This window comes from Megalobrama amblycephala, linkage group LG15 (assembly GCF_018812025.1).
Source record: "Megalobrama amblycephala isolate DHTTF-2021 linkage group LG15, ASM1881202v1, whole genome shotgun sequence".
In the NCBI taxonomy this organism is placed as follows: Eukaryota; Metazoa; Chordata; class Actinopteri; order Cypriniformes; family Xenocyprididae; genus Megalobrama; species Megalobrama amblycephala.
Window position 1 is genome coordinate 28,873,255 of NC_063058.1, and position 25,775 is coordinate 28,899,029.

The 25,775-nt window shown below is 36.8% G+C and overlaps 2 protein-coding genes and 1 long non-coding RNA gene across 9 annotated transcripts in view; 1 reads left to right on the forward strand and 2 right to left on the reverse strand.

Annotated features, from left to right (window-relative positions):
• Positions 1–1,976: 1,976 nt before the first annotated feature.
• cpeb1a (cytoplasmic polyadenylation element binding protein 1a) lies at positions 1,977–21,023 on the reverse strand. 3 transcript variants are annotated; one of them, XM_048159136.1, is made up of 12 exons: positions 20,818–21,023; positions 20,320–20,413; positions 16,710–16,892; positions 14,046–14,254; positions 13,676–13,931; positions 12,432–12,545; positions 7,570–7,659; positions 7,065–7,201; positions 6,784–6,982; positions 5,685–5,779; positions 5,526–5,606; positions 1,977–2,312 (listed from the first exon to the last, which is right to left on the reverse strand). In XM_048159136.1, the coding sequence occupies exons 1-12, from the start codon at positions 20,830–20,832 to the stop codon at positions 2,202–2,204; spliced, it is 1,584 nt and encodes a 527-aa protein (XP_048015093.1). In that variant the 5' UTR covers positions 20,833–21,023; the 3' UTR covers positions 1,977–2,201. The 3 variants fall into 3 exon arrangements, with proteins under 3 accessions (XP_048015093.1, XP_048015092.1, XP_048015094.1); XM_048159135.1 differs by having other exon boundaries at positions 20,320–20,416; XM_048159137.1 differs by lacking the exons at positions 20,320–20,413; positions 20,818–21,023 and adding an exon at positions 16,962–17,147.
• LOC125247693 lies at positions 9,924–14,317 on the forward strand. The gene is made up of 3 exons (XR_007180145.1): positions 9,924–10,102; positions 12,427–12,525; positions 13,717–14,317. It is a non-coding gene; the product is annotated as an uncharacterized LOC125247693 (long non-coding RNA).
• Positions 21,024–22,139: 1,116 nt separating the features above from the next.
• LOC125247689 (AP-3 complex subunit beta-2) overlaps positions 22,140–25,775 on the reverse strand; it is a 52,228-nt gene continuing 48,592 nt past the window's right edge. For 3 of the 5 annotated variants that reach the window (XM_048159131.1, XM_048159128.1, XM_048159129.1), the window contains one exon: positions 22,140–23,366. In XM_048159131.1, the coding sequence (XP_048015088.1) occupies positions 23,174–23,366 (193 nt within the window). In that variant the 3' untranslated portion in view covers positions 22,140–23,173. The remainder of the gene's footprint in view (positions 23,367–25,775) is intronic. The other 2 variants (XM_048159132.1, XM_048159133.1) reach the window with 1 other exon arrangement.

Sequence of the window (25,775 nt, forward strand, 5' to 3'; positions counted from 1 at the left end):
TTATGTCAGCTGTGCTGCAGTACTGGGGTTTCCCTCAATATGTCATACTCCAGGATTCCCCTGCCTTAAAGTAACTTAAACGTGGACTAATACAGTGATATAAAAGGCCAAACTCGCACCTTATTTTGGCTACAGGCAAGCAGGTGGACTCAGAATATGAACGTAACGTGCAAAGTTTGACTCTAAGCGTTTCCCATTGCATAAAGTTGGCTTGACATTAGACAGTCGATATTCGCACATTTAGGGAGCGTCTCTAAAGTTACACACGGCATTTCTAACTTCAATATCATTTGAAGATAATGACTTACAGTCATAAACTAACTGTAAAGTGCTCGTGTAGGTGTCAGGCATGACGCACAACTTTTAGATTTTTTATATTTAATAAAATAAATCAAAATAATAAAATCTAATAATGTGTAAATATTGCTTTTTTTTTTTTTTACTACGGCATGAGCTCATATGTATTTTAATATCAACAATCTAAAATTATGGCATATTAAGTATATTGAAGCTATTGAAGTTAGAAATGTTGTGTGTAACTTTACAGACGGTCCCTAAATTTGCGAACATCCAGCATAAAGTCAACTTTATCCCAGTATTTCACATCATTATGTTCTGAGTCCACCTACTTGCCTATAGCCTACGTCCTCAATAAGTTTGGTCTTTTATATCACTGTATTTAGTCTATTAAGCTATAAGTTAAGCGTTTTAAATGTTTCCAGACAGCAGGGGAAATCGTATTGAGGGAAACCCCAGTACTTAAGGAAAGATATGTCCACCTCAGATTTAACGTTTGAACTGTACCTCAGCATCGGGGAATAATCTCGTTCACTGCTGCTTACATGTAGGCTACACAGGGCAAGTAACCTTGAAGACATTGAATTAAATGTAAACACGACTTTGGTGTCTTTATCAGCTTTTCTGCATTCATACTGTCCCTGATAATCATACACTTACCGCAATTACCGCTTGTCCATTAATGTAAATCCATTTTAATGAAATTAATGACTCTCTCTGCCCATCGCTCTGCTCTTCGTCAACACGCGCGTGCACCACCTGCTGGTGAGGTCGACTAACTGCAGATGGAGATTATGCTCGGTACTCTACTGCTTTTCCTGCAGAGCCCGGATGTGAAATGTTGAATTTGAACCACTTAATTTGTAAAGCGAAATTAATGGACCTAAAACTGCTTTCTGATTATTATAGATTGTATTTTTAAACAGAATGAATATTTTGGAAGTGAAATCTGAAATTTGAATATGGATTATTGAATTTTTTACAATGAAAATGTGTGTGAAATGTTTTGAATGGAAAATTAACAGCTTAAATATACAACTGTGTCGAATTTCAGCCCATAAAAAAAATGCAAGCCCTAAAAATACAATGCATTAAAATACAAGCACGGTTGATGCAATGCTTATTTTTAAAAATGAGTGCAATTCAACAAGCTTTTTGTTGTCATTATTGTACTTCCATTCAAAATACAAAACTCAATGCAAGGATTTCACTTCGATCTGCTCTAATAAACGAATTTAAAACCACTGGCAAACATTTCCCTAGTGCTGTTTTAAAAAGTGCTACGATTTAATAAAAACTATGTACAGCACAGAGGTCCGAGTAACATCCAGTGTTGCTAAGGTTGTATTCAATCTGATGGATGATTGACGGCGGGGTGGTTGCTAAGCAACAGCATCAGCCAGCTGTGATGTCACTTCCTGGAGCATTTCGCAAGCCAAGATGCTCATCAACCAGTTAATAATGTTAAAAAAATAATAATAAAAATAAAAAGGCCCTAAAGGAAAAAGACAACCCAACTTAAAAATTCGTAATAAACTCTAAAAATCACCAGCTGACCAGCCAAAATAAAAAGAATCCTAAAAAAAAAAATGGCCTGGAACAGCTGGTAACAAAAAACAAGCCAAAGGCACCGACTGGCATTTGCCTGCAGAGGGTCAAAACTGCAAGAGAAACTAATATTCTGTTCATGCAAAATTTAATACAACTCTTAAAAACAGATCTCAGTGGCCATGGCTGTCTGGTTAACTGTGCAAATGGCTCAGCATCAACGAACCCTTTAGTGTGCATAGAGCCTTAATGAACGAGAGCAGTGCAATACAACGCAATAACTTCCTCAAGTGAGTCGCCCTTGTTTCTAACAGTGAACTCAGTCCGGACTCTTCCCCGCGCCGGTGACGCTGGGTTTAGTTGGGGTTCAGGCCCTTCTGGTTGCGCATGAGAGGCTGATGGCTGCTCAACACGTCCAGAGAGTGCCGCCAATGCCAGCATGACCGACAGTGGTATTTAAAACATGCCTGGAAAAAAAAAAGAGTACATATCAGTGCAATATGTCAAGAGTGTGGTTTGTTTGGTTGGTGCTTATACTGTATATATATATATATATATATATATATATATATATATATATATATATATCAACTTAACCCAGTTAATCAATAATCAAATAAATTCGGTGCCAACCCAAAGATTCACAGCCCTACTTGTTAGAAACATGACCACAAACAAACAAACAAAAAAAAAGGGTTAGTTCACCCAAAAATGAAAATTCTGTCATTAATTACTCACCCTCATGTCGTTAAACACCCGTAAGACCTTCATTCATCTTCAGAACACAAATTAAGATATTTTTGATGAAATCCGATGGCTCAGTGAGGCCTGCATTGACAGCAAGATAATTAACACTTTCAAATGCCCAGAAAGCTACTAAAGACATATTTAAAACAGTTCATGTGACTACAGTGGTTCAACCTTAATGTTATGAAGTGACGAGAATACTTTTTGTGCGCCAAAAAGACAAAATAACGACTTTATTCAACAATATCTAGTCATGGCCGATTTCAAAACACTGCTTCATGAAGCTTTACGAATCTTTTGTTTCGAATCAGTGGTTCAGAGCACGTATCAAACTGCCAAAGTCACGTGATTTCAGTAAATGAGGCTTCGTTACATCATAAGTGTTTCAAAATTTCAATGGTTCACCACTGGGGGGCGTGACTTTGTTTAATACGCGCTCCGAACCACTGATTCAAAACAAAAGCTTCGAAGCTTCATGAAACAGTGTTTTGAAATCGCCCATCACTAGATATTGTTGAATAAAGTTGTTATTTTGGCACACAAAAAGTATTCTCGTCGCTTCATAACATTAAGGTTGAACCACTGTAGTCACATGAACTGTTTTAAATATGTCTTTAGTAGCTTTCTGGGCATTGAAAGTGTTAATTATCTTGCTGTCAATAGAGGCCTCACTGAGCCATCGGATTTTATCAAAAATATCTTAATTTGTGTTCTGAAGATGAACGAAGGTCTTACAGGTGTTTAACGACATGAGGGTGAGTAATAAATGACAGAATTTTCATTTTTAGGTGAACTAACCCTTTAAATGAACAATGTTAAAAATTATTATTCATGTTCACTGTCACACTGATGATGCAAATGTGCCACAAAATAACACAATGTGAAAATAGACTTAAAGGTGCAGTAAGTGATTCCTGAGAAAAACTGTTGATATTTGAAATCAACCCAAACAAACACACCCCTTCCTTCATTGCTCCGCCCCCAAAATGCACAAACACACAATGAAAGAGTGAATGTGTCTTTACCATAGCAAAAGCGAAGCAAAATAATGCTTCGCAAAAAATAAAAAGATGATGAATGAACATTGAGAAAGAACAAAAAATGAACATACAGTACACTAGAGTATACAAGCAAGAGTCTGTCGTTAGTCTCCAGCAGCTCCAGACAAACAATGACACTCAAAATTGTCCTGTTACTATAACTAACATTACAACAACAGTAGTGTTGCTTTCGTCAACGAAAATTATGACTAAATATCGTCGTCAACAAACCTTTCTCACGTGACGTGCGGTGAGTTTAGCATAAATGACGACAAACAAAGTTAAGTCTGACACAGAGAAAGGGACTGATATGTAGGGAAATATGTAGATTTCACGTGCTCATAACTTTATGAAAAATGCACAGATCATAGAAAATGCACATCATTATTTAAAGCAGATTCTTACGAAATTAATCCAAAATCAACATAACATATTGCGTTGTTCACAAGATATTACACAGGAAATGATTTAACATACTTGGCTAAAAACGTGTCTCTTTCCGGGATGCAGTGTGTATCCAATGATCTCGGACCCATCCATGTTCGTTTTCCAACGTGGAATAACACAAAATAGGTAACTCGGCTTTTTAATGCATCTAACCGTTTTGAAAAACTCCTAACGAGTGCTGAGAAGCGCCTCTAAACCGGAGTTTACCATCCGTGGGCGCCATCTAGCGGCGAAAAAATGAATAACACTTTATTTAACTATATACCACAAAATTTGAACCAGATGCAGCTCACATGTAGGAGAGCATCACCGAAAAATATTTTTTCTCTGATCTTATTGCCTTCCTGAGTTATTCCATGTCAAACAAAAAAAATTAAAAATTATAAAAATATATATAATTTTTTTTTTTTTTTTGTCTTTTATCAGCAGTTTTTCAGCATGAAAATGTCTAAATATAATGTAATTTATATTTTCTAAAACATTAAAAAGTGTTCTATCAAATGATATCTACCTTTTGACCCGCATTGCTACAGTTTTGGAGTTATGAGTCTTTACTTTTGTGTGTTTGTCGCTCAGAAAAAAAACCCTCTAAAAAAGCCTTCAGGTTTTAAAGGGTTAACAGACATCTCAAGGCATTATAAGGTATTATCTATAAGGTAACAATAGTATAATAAGATAACCTTGTTTGAAATGGGTTTGGCTAAAAGAAAATTTTGGTTTCGTCTATACTACTAGGTACTTATACTATATTGACTGGGTTAAATAGAATTGCATTACTAAAAAGAGACTAAAATACAATTTTCATTGACTAAAACTAGACTAAAATGTCATCAGTTTTCGTCGGCTAAAACTAGACGAAAATAGTCATGGATAATTCTGACTAAAATAAGACTAAAATGCTCAGACTTTTAGTCGACTGAAACTTGACTAGACTAAAAAGAGTATGAACGTGACTAAAACTAATAAAAACTAAAATGACACAAAGACTAGACTAAAACTAAAATTAAAACAGGCCGCCAAAAACAACACTAAACAACAGCATATCGTGGTTCTGTGAAACAGAAAAACCAATGTTACTCGCGTCTGAAGCAGAAAAAAACTTTTTTCAGGCCTATCCACTTTGGTCTCTCCAGCACTGGAAAGCTTTTCTAATATTAACACGGGTCCTGAAGCTCTTGCCTGATCATAACCAATGATATTCCTCTGAGATTTTCTCTTTTGTCACAGCCATCTCGCTTTCTACAGTCTTTCTTCAAATCTCCCTCTTACTCACTCTCTCTCCTCCCTCATCATGAGTGGACACGCCCCCTTCTGCTGATTGGCTACAAGTGTGTTGTGCTAACAGCGTTTCTCAGAAATCACTTACTGCACCTTTAAAGGGTCGAATCATGCTGAAACTGTGAACTGAGCTGTAACTCTTGACACGATGCTTCACAGCGTTCATACCTGGGCCCTACAGAAGAACGGGCCGGGCTGACTGTTACATATTTGGCACATGGAGTCATCCAGATACGGGTCAATCTGGACCTACAGAGGGAACAGAAAGAGAGTGAGGTAAGTACACAAGGCTGATCTTTGAGGCTGTATATTTGAGCTCTTTTGTACCTTCTTGGTAAACTTGCAGGTTTTAATCTGCACAAATGCTGCAGTCACAGCCTTCAAGTAGCTCCTCTGGCTCCTGAATGTCACTCTGCCAGAACCTAGACGAACAAACGCAACACATTCACTCCTGGTGCAGAAATTGTGTTCACACTTATAGTTCGGTTCTCTTGAAAATGATACATTTAATCCTGGTTCGGTTAGCGCTCATGTGGTCATTTTTAACAACAAACCTAAAGATACAAAACAAACGGTCAAACCAGTGCAACCTCAACAAAATTTCCCACATGGAAAAAACCTATATAAACATATATGTTTCAATATAGGTTTTGATATAGGTTTTTAATATATGTGACATATATAAAATTGGCCGTTTTCCTATATTATACACATATATGTACATATACGTACACATATATACACACACATATATGTACACATATGTACACATATATATATGTTACATATATTTTGTTATATATTTCCTTCTTTTCCACTATCTTCATACAAGAAAGAATTGACCTTGTAAATGTTTCTGGAAAACGTGTAGATATCATAGTTAATATATCATGTTAATATATTGCCATAGTTAAATTCCATAACATGCCAATTACATGTGATACCAATTTCACGTGTTCGCACATACATAAGTTCTTGCATAATTTTTTTCGTTAATTCTTAGTTTTTGCCTTGATAATAGAAAATATGAGCTAGGCATCATGTATGACAGTCAAAAATAAGATATGAGCTACAAAATGACCAGCTCCTGCCATTAGCTATATAGAAGACATATCTTGTATGTATAGGGCTTATATGTGGATATGAAGAAGCAATACAGGAGACCTATATTTCCTGTATATGCACATATATGCACCTCAATTTTGCCTATATGTGGCATATATACGCATATATGCAGCATATATATTATCATATATGTGCATATATGCAGCATATATGTACATATACACTGCATATAGGATTCATATATGCGCATATATCCACATATAGGTTCTTTCCATGTGGGTTAGTTGCACCAGCAGGAAAAAAGGTCGCAATCTTGAGCCCTGACACACCTTTAATATAAATGAAAGCAGTGTGCACAAACCTATGGGATATTTGTGCTTGTCTGTGTCGATGCCTGCGTAGGTGACCCCTCCGAAGAGATCGTCCATGATGTGGGCCAGACCTTCTGCGTTTAACATCCCGTGCAGAGCGCCCACGAACACGGTCCTATTGCGGCAGAGACGCTGGGAGGGACAACGGACGAAATTGCTGTCTGAGATCACCCACGGGATGACCTGCACCTGCAGTAGAGGGAGTGAGAGAGCGTGGTCAGGGGGCAAAGGGGGCAAAAACGGTGTATGTTTAAGTGCATGTCATTCTCACATCTTTGCTGTGGATCCGCCTGCTGGACAGTTTGTAGAAGAACTCGAGATAATCGTCAGACTGCGGGCGGTGTTGAGTACAGGCCTGCAGGAGCATCTTCACTGACTTCTCCCAGTCAAACAGCAGGTACACGTAACCTACACAAACACAAACGGACGCTTGTAAAACGTACATATAAAAATATGTACAAGTGTGTAATATTTGATTGCTTCTATGGTAATTTATTGATCACAATAGACATGTATTTTTCATTGCATTTACCATCTTTGAAGCGTTTTCTATTAATTTAATCATTTTTGTTCATAAAAGGAACTTGTGAAAGTCAAAAACAGAGTTTCAAAACCAGGTAAAACCAGATTAATATAAATATAAATGTAAAAATGCACCAATATATATTTATATTTATAAATGACATTACTGTGAATAATGAAAAAAAAGTTAGTTAGAAGAATATTATTAAAATCAAATTTTAATTTTATGAATGATAGATAGATTGAATTGTTACCTTGCGGAGGACAGCGTGGGTGTTTACCATCTTTACCAGGCCATTCAACTTTCAATGGGCCAAACACACTAAATGTGTTCAACAGACTCGCTACAAAAGGGAGAGAAAAATATTGTCATTCACAACTAATACAAAGGCTACGTTCACACTGTGAACCTTAAAGGTGCTAAAGAGGATCTTTTCGTCAACTGAGAAACCAAAGACTGTTAGTGAGTTTTTGAAATGAGCACATGCGTAAGAACAGCCCCCCTCCTTCACAGCTCATTTCGAGGGAACGCCTCCCAAAACTTGTGCACGAGTATTAGAACACGAGTGTTTACCACCGGCATTCGCTGTGTCGTGTTAGTGGATTCATTATGTCGGACTCACCGCAGGTAACTCATAATCTGCAGTTGTTACTTCTGTCTCCAGACAAAAACATTGCATGCGGCGCCTGTGGAGTGTGGAAAGTTACTGGAGCGCGCAGCCGCGCACGTCTCTCACAAGGAACGTCATGGCAGTGATTGACAAGCCAGAGGGCCAATCGTTTACGCGATGATCGCGTAAACGATTGGCTGATGTTTTTAAGGCCCTACCTCGTGCACAGATGATGTATATCAATATTATTCCTTTCAGTGCACCTAATAAATAGTCTTTTATCAGTTAGTAAAGACAGTTTCAAGTAATATTGCAAAAATGTATAAAACAAAATATCCTCTTTAGCACCTTTAATGCTCAATTTTTTTGTATAGCTGTTCACATTGTTGTTTTAAATGTGGCCAATATCAGATTTACAGTGTGAACAGATCATGGTTCTGAACTGATCTGTATGCGCAAAAGAACGATACAAACGGGGTTGCCAGGTTTTTACCACAAAATCCACTCCATTGCTTCTCAAAAATGATCCAAAACTAGCCCAATAGCGCTCCGGGGATTAAATATCGCGTTAGTGTGGTCGCTTAAACCCACGGAGTTGCAAAACAACCCGCGGCAACAGAGAAAAAGTAACCCAATTCTGCGGGAAAATCATGGACTTGGCTACACACACCGCGCGCTGTCATACCGAGGTAAACACGGAGGGTATTAAAGTAAGAGATTACACGTTTATTTATAGTGTGATCAATATGAAAAATAAAGACAATGATGTGACAAAAGAGAGCAGAGTTTTATGATATGAGCCCTCATGTTTTGCTTGTATCATAGAGCTGTCTCTGTAATAATTACGAGTTTTGACACATCACTGCCCTTCTACTGACTGTCTTGATAACGTTGGGTATGTAAAATATTTGAATCTTTGACTCCCATGAGCGCAGACCTGTGACGAATGTTGACATAAAAATCGCATGAATTCCAATATCACACTGCGGTCGCATTACAAAACATTTGAGCTGTATCGGATTTAGTACCACATATGGAAGTGGCACAAATTGAAAAGATCAGATTTCATGTGGTTTGTGCTGTTCACGCTGTCATGGGGAAAACGGATATGAGTCACATGTGCAGTAGCCCCTCACTGCAGAACACTCGAGATCCAGGAGGCGGAGTCGGGTAGGTTAAGGGATATGTAAAGTGGGAGGAGTTGGATCCAGATCCAGGGGGTGGAGATGGGTAGGTTTAGATCTGGGGGGCGGAGACAGGTAGGTTTAGGGATATGTAAAGTGGGAGGAGTTGGATCTAGATCCAGGGGGAGGAGATGGGTAGGTTTAGACTTGGGGGGCGGAGACAGGTAGGTTTAGGGATATGTAAAGTGGGAGGAGTTGGATCTAGATCCAGGGGGTGGAGATGGGTAGGTTTAGATCTGGGGGGCGGAGACAGGTAGATTTAGGGATATGTAAAGTGGGAGGAGTTGGATCTAGATCCAGGGGGAGGAGATGGGTAGGTTTAGACTTGGGGGGCGGAGACAGGTAGGTTTAGGGATATGTAAAGTGGGAGGAGTTGGATCTAGATCCAGGGGGTGGAGATGGGTAGGTTTAGATCTGGGGGGTGGAGACAGGTAGGTTTAGGGATATGTAAAGTGGGAGGAGTTAGATCTAGATCCAGGGGGTGGAGATGGGTAGGTTTAGATCTGGGGGGTGGAGACAGGTAGGTTTAGGGATATGTAAAGTGGGAGGAGTTGGATCTAGATCCAAACCCACCCCCTGGATCTTGTGCTCTGCAGTGAGGACCATCTCCACATGTGGGCAAAAAAAATCAGATTTGGGCCACGTTTACCTGCAGTGTGAATATAGCCATAATGTAACAGTTCTGGGGTGAGTTTCCCGAAAGCATCGTTAGCCAACTATGGTCGTAAATCCCATTGAGCTCTATTGGTAATGACGGAACTTGCGACCATAGTTCGCTTTGGGAAATGCACCCCTGTTCAGTTCTATTGTCATGGACTTTGTAGTTTCCACACCCTCCTTTTTGTTTCATTTCTAGTTTGTTTCTATGGTTACTCATTAGTTGATTGATTAGTCCTCACCTGTGCCTTGTTTTACCCCTCTTTATCCTGTGTATTTAAACCCTCCTCAGTTTGCAGTTCAATGTCCTGTACTCTCTTTATGCTGCTGATCAAGTAAGCTGTTACATTTTCTCCTACTCCTGAGTTTTGAATTTATATTTGTATTACTGTTTTTGTTAAAGTGGTCAAGACATTAGAAATTAGTGATGGGAAACTGAGGCTTTCTGAAGCGTTTGAGGCTTTCATCAAATTGCGCTGAAAAATGGTTCATTACTCGAAGCTTTTAACACAGTGCACATTAGCGACATCTGGTGGTCAGACTTGTATTCTGCACCATATCTAAATCATGGCGGAGCAGATCTACGGCTTGAAAAAGCACATGACCAAACAAAGAGTCGGAAGTCTGTGACATACGGAATCACTCTCGTTTTGGATCAATACAGTTCTATAATCTGATCCTGATCTCATCTAAATTAATGTGTAGCCAGGTCAACGGATTCACATATTGATCAATAATATAAAATATGACGTGAGTAGTTGAGAAAATATTTTGGGTGAGCTGTTTAACCCTTATGTTCTGTTTGGGGTCTCTGAGACCCCAGCAATAAAACATGATTAAAGGTGCCGTAGAACGTCTTTTTAAAAGATGTAATATAAGTCTAAGGTGTCCCCTGAATGTCTCTGTGAAGTTTCAGCTCAAAATACCCCATAGATTTTTTTTTTTATAAATTTTTTTAACTGCCTATTTTGGGGTATAATTAGAAATGCACCGATTCAGGCTGCGGCCCCTTTAATTGCTCGTGCTCCCCGCCCCCGGAGCTCGCGCTTGCCTTGAACAGCATAAACACAGTTCACACAGCTAATATAACCCTCAAAATGGATCTTTACAAAGTGTTCATCATGCAACATGTCTAATCGCGCAAGTACGGTGTTTATTTGGATGTTTACATTTGATTCTGAATGAGTTTGATAGTGCTCCATGGCTAAAGCTAACATTACACACTGTTGGAGAGATTTACAAAGAATGAAGTTGTGTTTATGAATTATACAGACTGCAAGTGTTTAATAATGAAAATAGCAACGGCTCTTGTCTCCGTGAATACAGTAAGAAACGACGGTAACTTTAACCACATTTAACAGTACATTAGCAACGTGCTAACGAAACATTTAGAAAGACAATTTACAAATATCACTAAAAATATCATATCATAGATCATGTCAGTTATTATCGCTCCATCTGCCATTTTTCGCTATTGTTCTTGCTTGCTTACCTAGTCTGATGATTCAGCTGTGCACAGATCCAGACGTTAATACTGGCTGCCCTTGTCTAATGCCTTGAACATGAGCTGGTATATGCAAATATTGGGGGCGTACATATTAATGATCCTGACTGTTACGTAACAGTCGGTGTTATGTTGAGATTCGCCTGTTCTTCTGAGGTCTTTTAAACAGATGAGATTTATATAAGAAGGAGGAAACAATGGAGTTTGAGACTCACTGTATGTCATTTCCATGTACTGAACTCTTATTCAACTATGCCAAGGTAAATAAAATTTAATTCTAGGGCACCTTTAAATGCATTTTCCTTTTATGCATTAGGTGAAGCGACAATTTTTTTTCAAACCAGCTGTCCCGACTTTCCGATACTGCATGACGTTCGAAGCTTCAAACGTCATCAATCACATGGTATTGTCATTTCGATACAAGCATCGGCACAGTGTGATACAATAGTGCTTTGAAAAGTGCGTCGGAGCATCGAAGCCCGGGTACCATCCGTCCCATCACTATTAGAAATCAAATTTGCCTTGATTTTTTTTTTTTTTTTTTTTTTTTGACATGTAACAGGTCTTTGTACCACTAAAACATCCTGCAAGTTTCAGAGCTTAAAACATTCTCCTCATTGTTTAATCAAGCTCCAAAAATGGCTCATTTGGATACTGTGGGATTTGTGATGCCCCATGGGCAAATATATTTGAATTTGTTCTTAGTTTTGTTTTTTAATGTAGTCCCAGATCGTGTCAGAGGATTATATGTAGGGCTGTCAACTGATCGTTATATTAAATAATCCCATTGCTTCAGAAGGCCTTTATTAACCCCCTGGAGCAGTATGGATTATTTTTTATAATGGATGGATGAATTTTGTTTGGCTTCAAAATCTGGTCCCCCCTTCACAACCATTATAAAGCTTGGAAGAGCCAGGATATTTTTTAAATATTTCTGTGTTCGTCTGAAAAAAGATAGTCATATACACCTAGGATGGCTTGAGGATGAGTAAATCATGGGATAATTTTCATTTGAGTGAACTATCCCTTTAAAACAAACAAACAAAAAATCCATGACCCTTTAAAAAAAAACACCTTCTCCTCCTTTCATCATCACCATCCTCTGACGTGACGCATAATACTGAATAATTTACATCTCATATGTGTGTTTGTCAGCTCACCCTCTGTGATGTCCCACGGCACACCTCCCAGGAACACTTTACAGGAGTAAACAGGGTTTTTGTAGTGGCGTGGAGGAAGTCGCCCTTCCCAGGTGTAAGTGGCGTCATTCACGGCTGTGAGAGGCAGTCAATCATAAAGTCATTACAATATCAATTAAAGACAGTGCAGATGCGCTTTTAATGTTTAACCATTTTTAACCCTGTAAAGCTTGACATATGAAATAATTAGAAAAATATTTTTTTAATAGAACAGTTTAAGACGTAGACTTGCATTTGTTTTTTAAAAACCACATTTGATGCATCAGGCTTTTGATATAGTGAGAATATGGATCTCATACTCGAGGAGGGGGGAAAAAAACTCTCAATTTTATTCAGAGGCCCAAACTGAGCAAAAATATGCACTTTAGTGCAGTTGCTGATATTTATGACCAAAAAGTAATATGAAATTCTTGAAACGCTTATGTAAATCAATCAGATCTCTATAATGGTATAAAATGCATATGTTGTAACTCTATATCTCCCAATAATGTCTTAATAAGTTGATATTTAAATGCTTAGTTTTATGATCAAATCTCTAATTATGAACAGTGATTGTGTACAATACAACAATTGAGAGGGAAAAAAATAAACGTCCCTCAAAAGACTGATGTATCGTATTTGATATTCACAGTTTAACATGATTTTTCTAATTATGAATAATCAAGTAAACCTAAATTGCTTCAGTCCAGAAAATGTTCTTCTTGAAATATTATAAATACCCAAATATTAATAATTATCCCATGATTTACTCCCCCCTCATCCTAGGTGTGTATGACTATCTTTCAGACAAACACGATCGGAGATATATCCTCCAAGCTTTATTATGGTAATGAAGGGGGGCCAGATTTTGAAGCCAAAAAAAAATGCATCCATCATAAATATAATCCAGGGGGTTAATAAAGGTCTTCTGAAGTGAATCGATGGGCTTTTTATAAGAAAAATATTAATATTTAAAACTCTTTATAAAGAGACTATACATTTATGATGGATGGATTTTTTTTGGGCTTCAAAATCTGGTCCCCCTTCACTACCATTATAAAGTTTTGAAGAGCCAGGATATTTTTAAACATCTCAGATTGTGTTCGTCTGATACATCTAGGATGGCTTGAGGGTGAGTAAATCTATCGCTTTAATGTTGCAAAATTCATTAAAAATCACGCTTCGTGAATCTAACAGTTTAGCATATGTGGCTAATGTAACCATACCTGCAGCTTGTTTGTGAAGTTTGGCTTCTCTCTCAATGCAGAACGAGGGTTTGTTCAAGCCCAGAGTGTCCCAGCCGGGCCAGATTGGACCTGTGGACCAGCACCCAACCACTGATCCTTCAGCCTGAGCGCTAGGAGCGTTCGTGAAGGTGTTCAAGGGATTCCGCTCCAAACGACCAACTGTGTCCAGTTTCACGCCCTCCGCCTGCAGTTCAGGCAGCACCAGGGGCGACGGGGTCGAAACTCTGAGAGAGACCTGATGGAGACGGACACACAAATAACTGCGCTATAACTTTGGAAAAACTGAATCTTTGAAAGGTTCCACTGCACTCCTCTGGGTTACGTATGGGATCGGAACGTTGTTGCTCACCAGGTGGTCTGATCCTGAAGAGATGGCGCTGTTCTCGGAGTTGACGGGACTGCTGGATCCAGAGTGCAGCAGAGAGTGAGACTCCAGCGCCGGTATCAGGCTGGAGAAGCGCTCCAGTGGATCTGCTTCACCGGCGGACTCATGGGCCTGGAAAGAGAGCTGCTGAACCGAATCACCGCCTCGTGAAGCACCAAAGAGATTCTGCAACACTGCAGGAGAGAATGTGTGACTTTTGAATGGCTATTCAAATTAAAAATGTCAATCACTGACAACTTTTTTTTTTTTTTTTTTTTTTTTTTTTTTTTTTTTGTCTTTTTATAATTGCATCCGTTAATTTCTTAAATGGCATATAATTTACAAAATTATTTAAAATTATTAATACTACACATACAAGATTGTATTCTGAAAGAAATTAACTTTTATTCAGCAAGGATGCATTAAATTGATCAAAAGTGACAGTAAAGACACTTATAATAAATAATATAATAAATGCTGCTCTTTTGAACTCTATTTGGGAAAGAAGCCTGAAATTTTTTTACCATGGTTTCCGCAAAAATATGAAGCGGCACGACTGTTTTTAACATTGAGAGAATAAGAAATGTTTCTTGAGCTTCAAATCAGCTTATTAGAATGATTTCTGAAGGATCATGTGACACTGAAGACTGGAGTAATGATGCTGAAAATTCAGCTTTGATCACAGGAATAAATTACATTTTAAAAGATATTAAAATAGTCATAAAGGCCCGGTTTCACAGACAGGGCTTAGATAGGCCTTAGTTCAATTAGGATATTTAAGTATCTTTCATAAACGTACCCTAGGTAAAAACACATTACTGGTGTGCATCTTGAGACAAAACAATTGCACTGACATATTTTAAGATATATCGGTGCATTCAGTTAAAACAGCTCAAACACTCATTTTAGTCTGGGACTAGCTTAAGCCTTGTCTGTGAAACCTGGGGAATGAGTATTAGCCACGTTTTAGACATTTAGAGCCAACTTCTGGTTCAACCAGTCCTGTGAGTTTATGGTTGGATTACCTGTTTTTCCAAAAAAAATGGCAGACAGGGTAGGTGATGTGTTTATTATTTGTGCATTTATGTCAATAGTAGCACAAAAATAACATTTTGTTATCTCTTCTTGTGAAAAGACTGAATGAATGAGGGAAGTGCTGGATGAGACAGCAGAAACAAGCTTGGTGTGTGTGTGTGTGTGTCCCTCTATTACAGGATTTGGGTCAGAACAAACCTTAGGCACATCATGGCTTTCATTTAAAACATGGATGGACACACTCATTTACGCTTGTAATCTGAGATAGGGAAGCTAAAGGGAAAGTCAAAATGAAAAGCAGGCGTTCTGTCCTCTGAACGGTGTGAAAATGATTAGTCATGAGTGAGAAATCAAGATATGAGACACCACTAAAGCTCAGACCTTCCAGAACAATCTATCAACACACACACACACTGCAAAAAAAAAATTAAATCTTTGAGTATTTTTATCCTCAAAAAAATCAAAAACCCTCAAAAAGTTTTTTTTTAATTTAAATATAACAGCACTGATAGAGGGATTTATGCTTGAAATAAGAAAAATATAGCTACTGTATATAAAAAATATTTATATTGAACATATATATATATATATATATATATATATATATATATATATATATATAACTATATAGCTACTGTATATATATATATATATATATATATATATATATATATATATATATATATATATATATATATATAAAACTATATAGCTACTGTATATAAAAATATTATTTATTATTAAATATATTTATTAAATTACATATATATATAGCTACTGTATACAAAAATATATTTTTATTATTAAATATATTTATTTAAATTAACTATATATATATATATATATATATATATATATATATATATATATAAAACTATATAGCTACTGTATATAAAAAATATTTATTACTACATATATTTATTTAAACTATATATATATATATATATATATATATATATATATATATATATATATATATATAACTATATAGCTACTGTATATTTATTATTTATTATTAAATATATTTATTTAAACTATATATATATAACTATATAGCTACTGTATATTTATTATTTATTATTAAATATATTTATTTAAATTAACTATATATGTATATAAGCATGAATTTCAGTTAGTGTTGTGAAATTTAAATAAATCAAAAATCTTAATTAAATTTATATGTATTCTACAGTATATATATATATATATATATATATATATATATATATATATATATATATAAATTTGTATATTTTATTCAAATTTAACAACACTGAGGTTAATGCTTAAGTATAAACAAGATTTATACTTGTATATAAATATAGATATATTCTCTGACATCAAATATTATTATCTTTACATCAAATATTATTATCTTTACATTATTATCTTTATTTTTTTAAATATATGTATTATAAAATATATTCTAAATTACTATTTATTATCATATATTTTGTTTATATATCATATTCTCAGATATTTAAGACAAACGCACTGATTTTTTTTTGCAGTTCACTCACAAACTCCCAAAGTGTCAGAAACTAGCTTGAACAGGCAGACAGGAGCGGCCATACAAAACTGTAAACATCACGTCGGACACACAGGTCCACTCACCGGGCTGGGTCGAGCGCTGGGGATCTGGGCGGCTCCAGGGCTGCTGGTTCCAGCAGGGGAGGCTCAGAGACAACAGGCCCAGACTGAGCTCATCTACGCTGGGCACGGCAGCCACAGGATCCTGCTGCTCTGGAGTGAACAGCATTCTGCTAACCAGCGGAGAGCAGCCTGTGCCCGAACCATCTACGAGAGAGAGAGAGAGAGTTATAGAGGCACAAAGACACACAACCGAACCTCGTTCCCCATACCGACCTGCCGTGGGTCCAGTGGAGGTCATCATACCGCTGTGTGTTCATCACTGACCTGTTAAACATGTGACCGCCCCACTGAAACCTCACACACTGCTGCTAGTGCTAAAGCCATGCTCACTCCATCACACACACACTTGGTCTGCCAGAACAGCCTCACCACCTCCCGTCCCTGTGTGTGTGTGTGTGTGTGTGTGTGTGTGTGTGTGTGTGTGTGTGAGTGAATCACGTGTGCTGTCTGTCTCTCTGGCCCGTCTCCCGTTCATGGCCTGACTCAGCAGAGAGACAGACAGAAGGGGGCAGGGCTTCAACGATCACTATGATTCAGCTCATTTGACTTCACACACACACTGCTGAACCCAGGCTGTACCAGACACACCCGAGTGTCGGAATAAAGGGGCGTTCCCGGCTAACAGTGAACGCTCTAAGAACGTTCTGGCAAAGTTCTGAACAAACGTTCTTCCAGTAACATTAATAGAATGTTCGTTTAGAGTCTTTAATAATGTTCTCAAGCATTTAATCATCTTAGTTATAGTTAATTCCAACATTTATTAGTTATTAAAATCAAAAGTTGTGTCTGTTAAAGGGGTGGTTGATTATGATTTCACTTTTTTAACTTTTTGACTTGTTTGACTTCAAAGTTCAATGCCAATTCACAAACGAGGGTCAATTCAACGCTGGATTTGCACAAAAGATTAACATGACGGCACATGCTAGTCAATGAGTTGAATCAACTCCACAGCAACTACATAAATTTATCCACTAACCATTCAGAAACGTCCTAAAAGTAGTAACTTCTTCCTGAGTCTCTCCATCAGTGTCGACTCCGGTTTGAACAATGTAAGGCTGAACACCGTTACTGACAATCCTCATTTTGGCTGCGTGAGATTCTCCAGCTTTGTTGTCGTTGAGCAACTGAAGTGTGAGCTGTTAAAGCTCCGCCCTCTTCTGGAAAGGGGGGCGGGGAGCAGCAGCTCATTTGCATTTAAAGGGACACACACAAAAACGGCGTGTTTTTGCTCACACCCAAATAAGGGCAAATTTGACAAGCTATAATAAATGATCTGTGGGGGATTTTGAGCTGAAACTTCACAGACACATTCTGGGGACACCAGAGACTTATATTACATCTTGTGAAAGGGGCATTATATTAATATTATGTAACGGATCTGAGCTAAAATGAACAAACAATGAACAGTTGTATTTTTGACCAATGTTAACAAAGATTAATAAATACTGTAACAAGAACTTTGGCTAGCGTTCTGCTTACAAATGTTTATTAATAGTTATCAGGGTGTGTAAGTTATAAATTAGCAACAAAGTTAATTAGTTAGTTAGTTACAAACTAGCTAGTAGTTACAAAGCCTCTAATGTGCACTTTACGTTCTAATTTAAGTTTTTTTTAATTGCATTTTAAAATTTATTCAAATAGAAAACAGTTATTTTAAACTGTAGACTTCTTTAAAAAACATTAAAAAAATCTTACCGTCCAAAAACTTAAATATTGTAAAGTCAAAATAAGTTAACTATACTCAAATGTATAGTTCAATATTAATTTGCCGTATGAAACTTCATTATTCTTTAGTAAGCTACATATGTGAAAGTGTCACTTAAAGGGCTAGTTCACCCAAAAATGAAAATAATATCATTTATTACTGTCGTTTCACACCCGTAAGACCTTCGTTCATCTTCAGAACACAAATTAAGATATTTTTGATGAAATCCAACGGCTCAGTGAGGCCTGCATTCACAGCAATGTCAATGAAACATATTTAAATCGGTTCATGTGAGTTCAGTAGTTCAACCTTAATATTATAAAGCAACAAGAATACTTTTTGCTACGACTTTTCAATAATATAGTGATGGCCGATTTCAAAACACTGCTTCGGAGCTTTACGAATCGAATCAGTGATTCGGAGCGCCTATCAAACGGCTAAACTGCTGAAATCACGTGACTTTGGTGCTCCGAATCACTGATTCGATTCATAAAGCTTTGAAGCTTCATGAAGCAGTGTTTTGAAATCGCCCATCACCAGATATTGTTGAAAAGTCGTTATTTAGGGTTTTTTTGGTGCACAAAAAGTATTCTTGTCGCTTTATAATATTAAGGTTGAACTACTGAACTCACATGAACTGATTTAAATATGTTTCTTATGGATCTTGAGAGTTACAATGGCTTTACTCTCAATGGAGGGCTCACTGAGCCATCGGATTTCATCAAAAATATCTTAATTTGTGTTCTGAAGATGAATGAAGGTCTTACAGGTGTGGAACGACATGAGGGTGAGTAATTAATGACTTTATTTTCATTTTTGGGTGAACTAACCCTTTAAATAGCTATTTGGCTATTGGTGAACATTATAATCACATTATTCTACAACTCTTGTTTCAGAATAAGAGTAAGTAACACTATATTCCTAAACAAAATACTACTAAAGCATCTATTAATCTTAATGTTACTTTCAACATTTTTTCGTTTTTAAAAACAAAAGCTATTTAACAGATCTGAGCTAACATGAACAAAAAATTAACAGCTGTATTTTTATTGACCAACGTTAACAACTTGCTCATTGTTAGTTTGTTGACCTTATTAAGACGATTAATCACGATTAATCGTTTGCAAAATAAAAGTCTGTTTACTTAATATATGTGTGTTCTGTGTATAATAATTATGTATAAATACACACACACACACATGTATATATTTAAGAAAAATGTATATTTATATATAAAATATTTATATTTAAATGTAATATAATATATATATATATATATATATATATATATATATATATATATATATATAGTTATACATGCATATATTTCTTAAATTTATACATGTATGTACGTGTATTTATATATACTTAATTATTATACATATATCAGGTAAAACTTTTATTTTGTAAAAACGATTAATCGCGATTAATCGTTGTGCAGCCCTAATAACATGCACTGGGACGTGTGTTAGGAAAGCAGGCTGCATATATGGTCCACTTTAGCGTTACTTTAACTTAACTGTGTGTGTGTGTGTGTGTGTGTGTGTGTGTGTATGTGTGAGTTTGTTTATATTACATTGTGGGGACCAAATGTCCCCACGATGTAATATAAACCTGAGTTCACCTACATCGTGGGGACCAGCCACCGGTCCCCACAATGTAAATTAATTAATAAAAATACTAAATGATGTTTTTGTGAGAAAATAAAGGTGTGCACAGTTTCCTGTGATGGTTAGGTTTAGGGTTAGGGGTAGGGTAGGGGGATAGGAAGTACGGTTTGTACAATATAAAATGCATTGCGGCCTATGGAAAGTCCCCACAATTCACAAAAACCTAACATGTTGTGTGTGTGTGTGTGTGTCTCACCTGTGATGTGCTCCCAGAAGTCCTGCTGTTTGAGCCCAAAGGCCCTGTGAGCTCCAGCCTCTCCATAAGCGACATGACGACGATATTTCACTCTCTGCTGAAAGAAACAGTGTGACGCACTGTCAATAAATTTCTGCAACTAAAATAATTAAAAAATAGAGTATATTCAGCTTGCTGGGATGTACAACTCTTCCTCAAAATGAAAAATAAAGCGAGAACCTACCAAACTATGTGTATCAAAAGCTAGTGAGCTTAAAACAGCATTTAGGTGTTGTTTATATTATTTATCCTCCTTATTTTTTTAAAAAAAGTGTATGCCTTAATGCTCATAATCATTTTTTATTCTTCAGTGTATTGTATTTTGTTGTTTGCCTCAATTTGTGCACTTTGCGTAAGCACTATTTTTATTATACAGAGCTAAACTGTATATCATCACCAAACAGTTCGCGCCAATAAAGACTCAAACTGACTCTTTCATGCAGAATTTCTGTCTCTTACCCTGCGGAAATCCATTAGAGCGTCTAAATGCAGCTCAAAACAAAAACAAGATAATTCTGACTTTATAATGTAGAGTTCAGGCCGCTCAGAGCGAGTGTAACGCTGCTGTAAGACGCACTAGTTCAAACCTGAGTCATTTGTGCATTAAACAGGTGCATGACCTCAGCATTAGCACATCACGCGCACATGATGCGACACAGACCAGTCGATCAATATATAAGTGGGGGCTAGTTGTCACACGGGAAGCTGTCACGACTCACGAGGGTTATATTTCAGAAATGTTTTTTGTTTTTTTTTTTTGTTCTCTAACAGTAGTTTTATTCGTGCGTTTATACAATACGAATACATTTATACAATTTATTAATTACAATATGCAATTGTTTTGACATTCAAATAGCTTTAATATTTAAACTGGCATGAAAAGCTATATTGTGATCGCTATTGGGGCATGTTGTCACAAAACTCAACGAACTGTAGGGGAGAGTGGGGTAAGATGAGCCATTGTGTGGTCCTCAAGATAAGGGAAAATGAGGTACATTGAAAGTATTTAAGTTAATTTCAGGATGTATATTATCATTTTAAATGATCAGAATACATCTGTGTACTTAAACTACATAAACCAACCAAATGAAGCTGAAATGTCAATATCTTTGTTTGCCTTTCTGAAACAGAAATGAGAATGAATGAATAAATGTCACTGAAACTACTAAACGTTTTAATCAAAATGTGGTAGTTTTTCTGCAATGTCGACCATTTTAGGCCGGTAAGGACTACAGGTGGAAAGATATGATATGATTAAGCATCAAATAAGGATTTTGTGTACTTGTACACTGTTATAAACTCAAATAAATAACTAAACCAGCTGTGTAATATTAGATTGAAATGATACCAGTGCCTTAGGGTGGGGTGAGTTAAAACGCTGGCTCAATTTACCCCACAGCATTTGGCTCACTTTGCCTAATAGCTGCCATTTTGAGAAAAAAACAAAACAAAAAACTAGCTAGCTTACCAATTCAGCTAAATTATTTGGTTGTTCTAAAATATATGGTCACGTGACAATAAAAGTGTACGGTTGCCAAGATACAGGGGGTGGCTCAACTTACCCCACTGGCTCATCTTACCCCACTATCCCCTATTCCTGTTTTTCTAGACAATAATGGCGGGAATGTTCGATACAGAATATACAGAAATATTAAAAAGTATACAGAAATTGCATAACCAACTGGAATAAAATGCGCGACAACTCTCTCCTATCTGCATAAATATCATATTATAAACAATAATCCACATTAAAGTTAAATAAAAAAAAGAAGACATCTTAATTTGAGTGTGTGTTCTCTTTTATTGACATTTAAAACTCTTTATAATAAATAGAGATATAATATTCAAACAACACATGATTTCCCACAGTCACACAGAGGTCAGTCAGTAAAGCTGGATTTCATTTGTTGACCTGGGGGAGGAGGAAGATCTGTTTTATGCCAACAAGCACATCATCATAACAAAAAATTGGTCTAAAACTAACTACTAATGGAGTCTGCACCAGGATAAACAGCTTCAGATTGCATTTAAAATAATGGGATTGTGAGTTACTGTACTCCTCTGAGAGCTTCACGAGAACAAGCTGATGAACGTTGAGTGAAACACCAGTCAAATTCAACAAAACAGAAAAGACGGACATTTCTTTTCAAGAGAGATTAGATGAGGTTGCTACAAAATCTGAAGGCAGTGAATTCACACTGATGTGTTTTGAAGCTTTTGATTTTGCTAAACCGACAGAAATCGACTGTGTAACGATACTAATATGATCATGTTCAACAAAGCTCATGTTTTCCAAACCAGTTTGATGTGGTTTCTTGGAAACAAATCTGCTGTCATCATTGGGATGTGGTCTGGGATCAGATGTAAGATGTTACATTCAGAATACGTGAAAGCTAAATGCTAAAAATAAACCCCACTGAGCTTCCGAAGATCACAAAGGCAACGATTGATCTGAAAGAAAATGATTATTAGTCTTGATGGATAGTTATTGGCTGGTTGATTACAAGGTGGTGTCCAAATACTTTTGGCCATGTACTGTACTGTATATCCTAAAGAGATCCTAAACTAAAACTGACACAGGTTTGTGCAGTAATTCGGCAGGTTTATGGTACACTGACTCTTTGATGCCATGCAACATTCAACAGAGGAGGAACATCCTGATTATGGGGCCGTGAATGTTGTTGTTGTCATCGTGGTTCTGACATCAGTATATTTTTGATGCTACAAGCCAGTCCACGTGGAGGAAATATCTACACAGCGATGCGATTCAATGCGGTAAGCAGCAGCAGGAGGGTGTTGACTCTAGGGGGCGCCATCACTGCGACAGGGCCTGCAGAATATCTTTAACCAGCATCGTGCCGATCACCATCTTCTCGCAGTTCACCGTCAGCTGAGCTCCGCCGCCTTCCTTCGTAGCGACGGTGACCAGCACGAGACAGCCGCTGCTGACCGTTTTACCTGCGAATCTGTAAACAGGAGCGGAAGGAGGAGGAGGAGGAGGAGGTGTACTAAGATTTCAAAAGATAACAGGCCAGAAAAACAGACAGCAAAGTAAAGGAAAGTGAAGAATGAAAGAGCTTTACATACTCAAATAATAAAACTAATCAAAATATACTTAATACTAGCTTTTAACAAAATAAATATAGTAGCTTTTTACTACACAACAGTCTATAGGGCTTTTCACACTTGAAATAGTTAACCCTGGGTCATTCTTAACCCCGGGTAAATGGAATCCTGGGTTATCTTGCTTCACGTTTCACACTGCTCATAATTTACCCTGGGTTAACAATTAATACTGGGTATGATGTTTCACACTGTACATTACAAAACCCTGTGTTGCAGTGTAAGTGTCACTGATTGGATGAGCATAGCATGTGACCTATTTACATAAAGGCTCAAGCATTGCTCATCCTTATATTATATATCGCTGACTTTACTATCACGTTTTTCCTGAATGGACTTTTTGGACTATAAAGGTAAGTATGAAACTCTTCTTCACTACACTAAATGCTGAAATTACTGTTTAATATATACAACATGCAGTATTAACAAGCAATGCGAAGCGCGGAGGTGTAAAGAGTACCTGAAAACTATACTTGAGTAAAAGTACAGATACCTTACAGCGACATTACAAGTCACCAGGCATACATTCATATACGACTTGAGTAAAAGTCTTAGAGTATAGTAAAGTAGATTTGTTGACAAGTTTGGAAGAGTAAGGTAGATATAGTAACTTCAATGCCCTGTAGATGGCGATATCACATTTGTAGCAGAAAAAACTTAAAAAAACAGAAAAAGTTAGGTGCCGTGCAAAATGTAACAAGTAACTGCATTACTCATTACAAATGTATTGGAGTAAAGAGTACATATACTTATTCAAAAATTCAGTCAAGTAGAGAGTAAAAGTTGCTAATATCTTTAATACTCAGTAGTGCTGTCAAATCGATTAATCGTGATTAATCGCTTCCAATATAAAAGTTTGTAAATATATGTATGTGTGTGTATTATCGCTATCAAACGATTAATCGCAATTAATCGCCTGTAACATAAAATTTTGTAAATATATGTGTGTGTATATATTAGTGCTGTCAAACAATTAATTGCGATTAATCGCATCCAAAATATAAGTTTGTGTTTACATAATATGTGTGTGAACCAGAAATGGGCACTCGAGTTAGAGACTCGCACTCAAGTCGCATTTTAACAGACTTCAGACTTGGACTCGACCTGAAATGACTTCAGACTTGACTTGACTCGCCACAAAAGACTCGGAATATTTTAAAAACGACTCAAGTCTTTTACCCTTAACTACTGATATAATAAATAAAGAATTTGTGTTGTGTTTAAATAGTTTTATAATATCTGCATCGCATATATATCCTTATATGTCGAGGTAGATCAGACTCTTGTCATACACTTTGATTACGCATGTCCGTGCGCGTAAACTCCGAAATGTCATAATAAGAGTCCCATGAAACATGACGGGAGCCACCTTGACATATGTTCTTTCGTTTGAGTTTATTATCACGGCAGATCGGCTAGATGCAAAGAATGTGGGAAAACAATAAAAGACACCGGAACAACAGCATCAAATTTTATGAGACATCGCATCCACAAGGTTAGTCACATTAACTCACGCAGCTAGCTATTATACTGCGGTGTAGCTGCATGCCTCTTCTGAATTGCCAGCCTGTTAAAATATGAACAAAACAAAAATCTAGACTTTAAACCTAGCACTACGTTTTATCAATCTTTTCGTATTATATGCAGCTTTTTTATTTCTTAATGTGTGTCCAAAAGAGAGATAGAAAGAGATGTTAATCCATTTATTACTTAAAGCTCATATTTTAACATATCACAATCAGTATGTGTAGAGTTTTCAATTGACATTCTTATACATTCCGAAGTTTGATATTTTCTGATAATGACTGTTGTCACTAACAACAAAGCTGTATAACAAACTGCTGTACAACAAACCGTGACTCACTGGCGCCATCTTGCGTCCACTTAGCGACTGTATTGAAAATTACTACTCGTGTTGCCAGGATGACTGTTTTGTACATTCTAATGGATTATAAAGTAATGAGCTGGATGTAAATTATCCCTTGCATTTCAAATAAAACAGATGATAGATTTGTTAGATGCAATTAATCGCAATTAATTGATTTGGCAGCACTAATGTTCAGTGAAACTACAAAGTAGCCAAAATATACTTTAGTTCACTTTCAAATTAAAATTTCCTGATAATTTACTCACCCCCATGTCATCCAAGATGTTCATGTCTTTCTTTCTTCAGTTGAAAAGAAATGGTTTTTGATGAAAACATTCCAGGATTTTTCTCCTTATAGTGGACTTCGGACAGACCCCAAATGGTTGAAGGTCAAAATTACAGTTTCAGTGCAGCTTCAAAGAGCTTT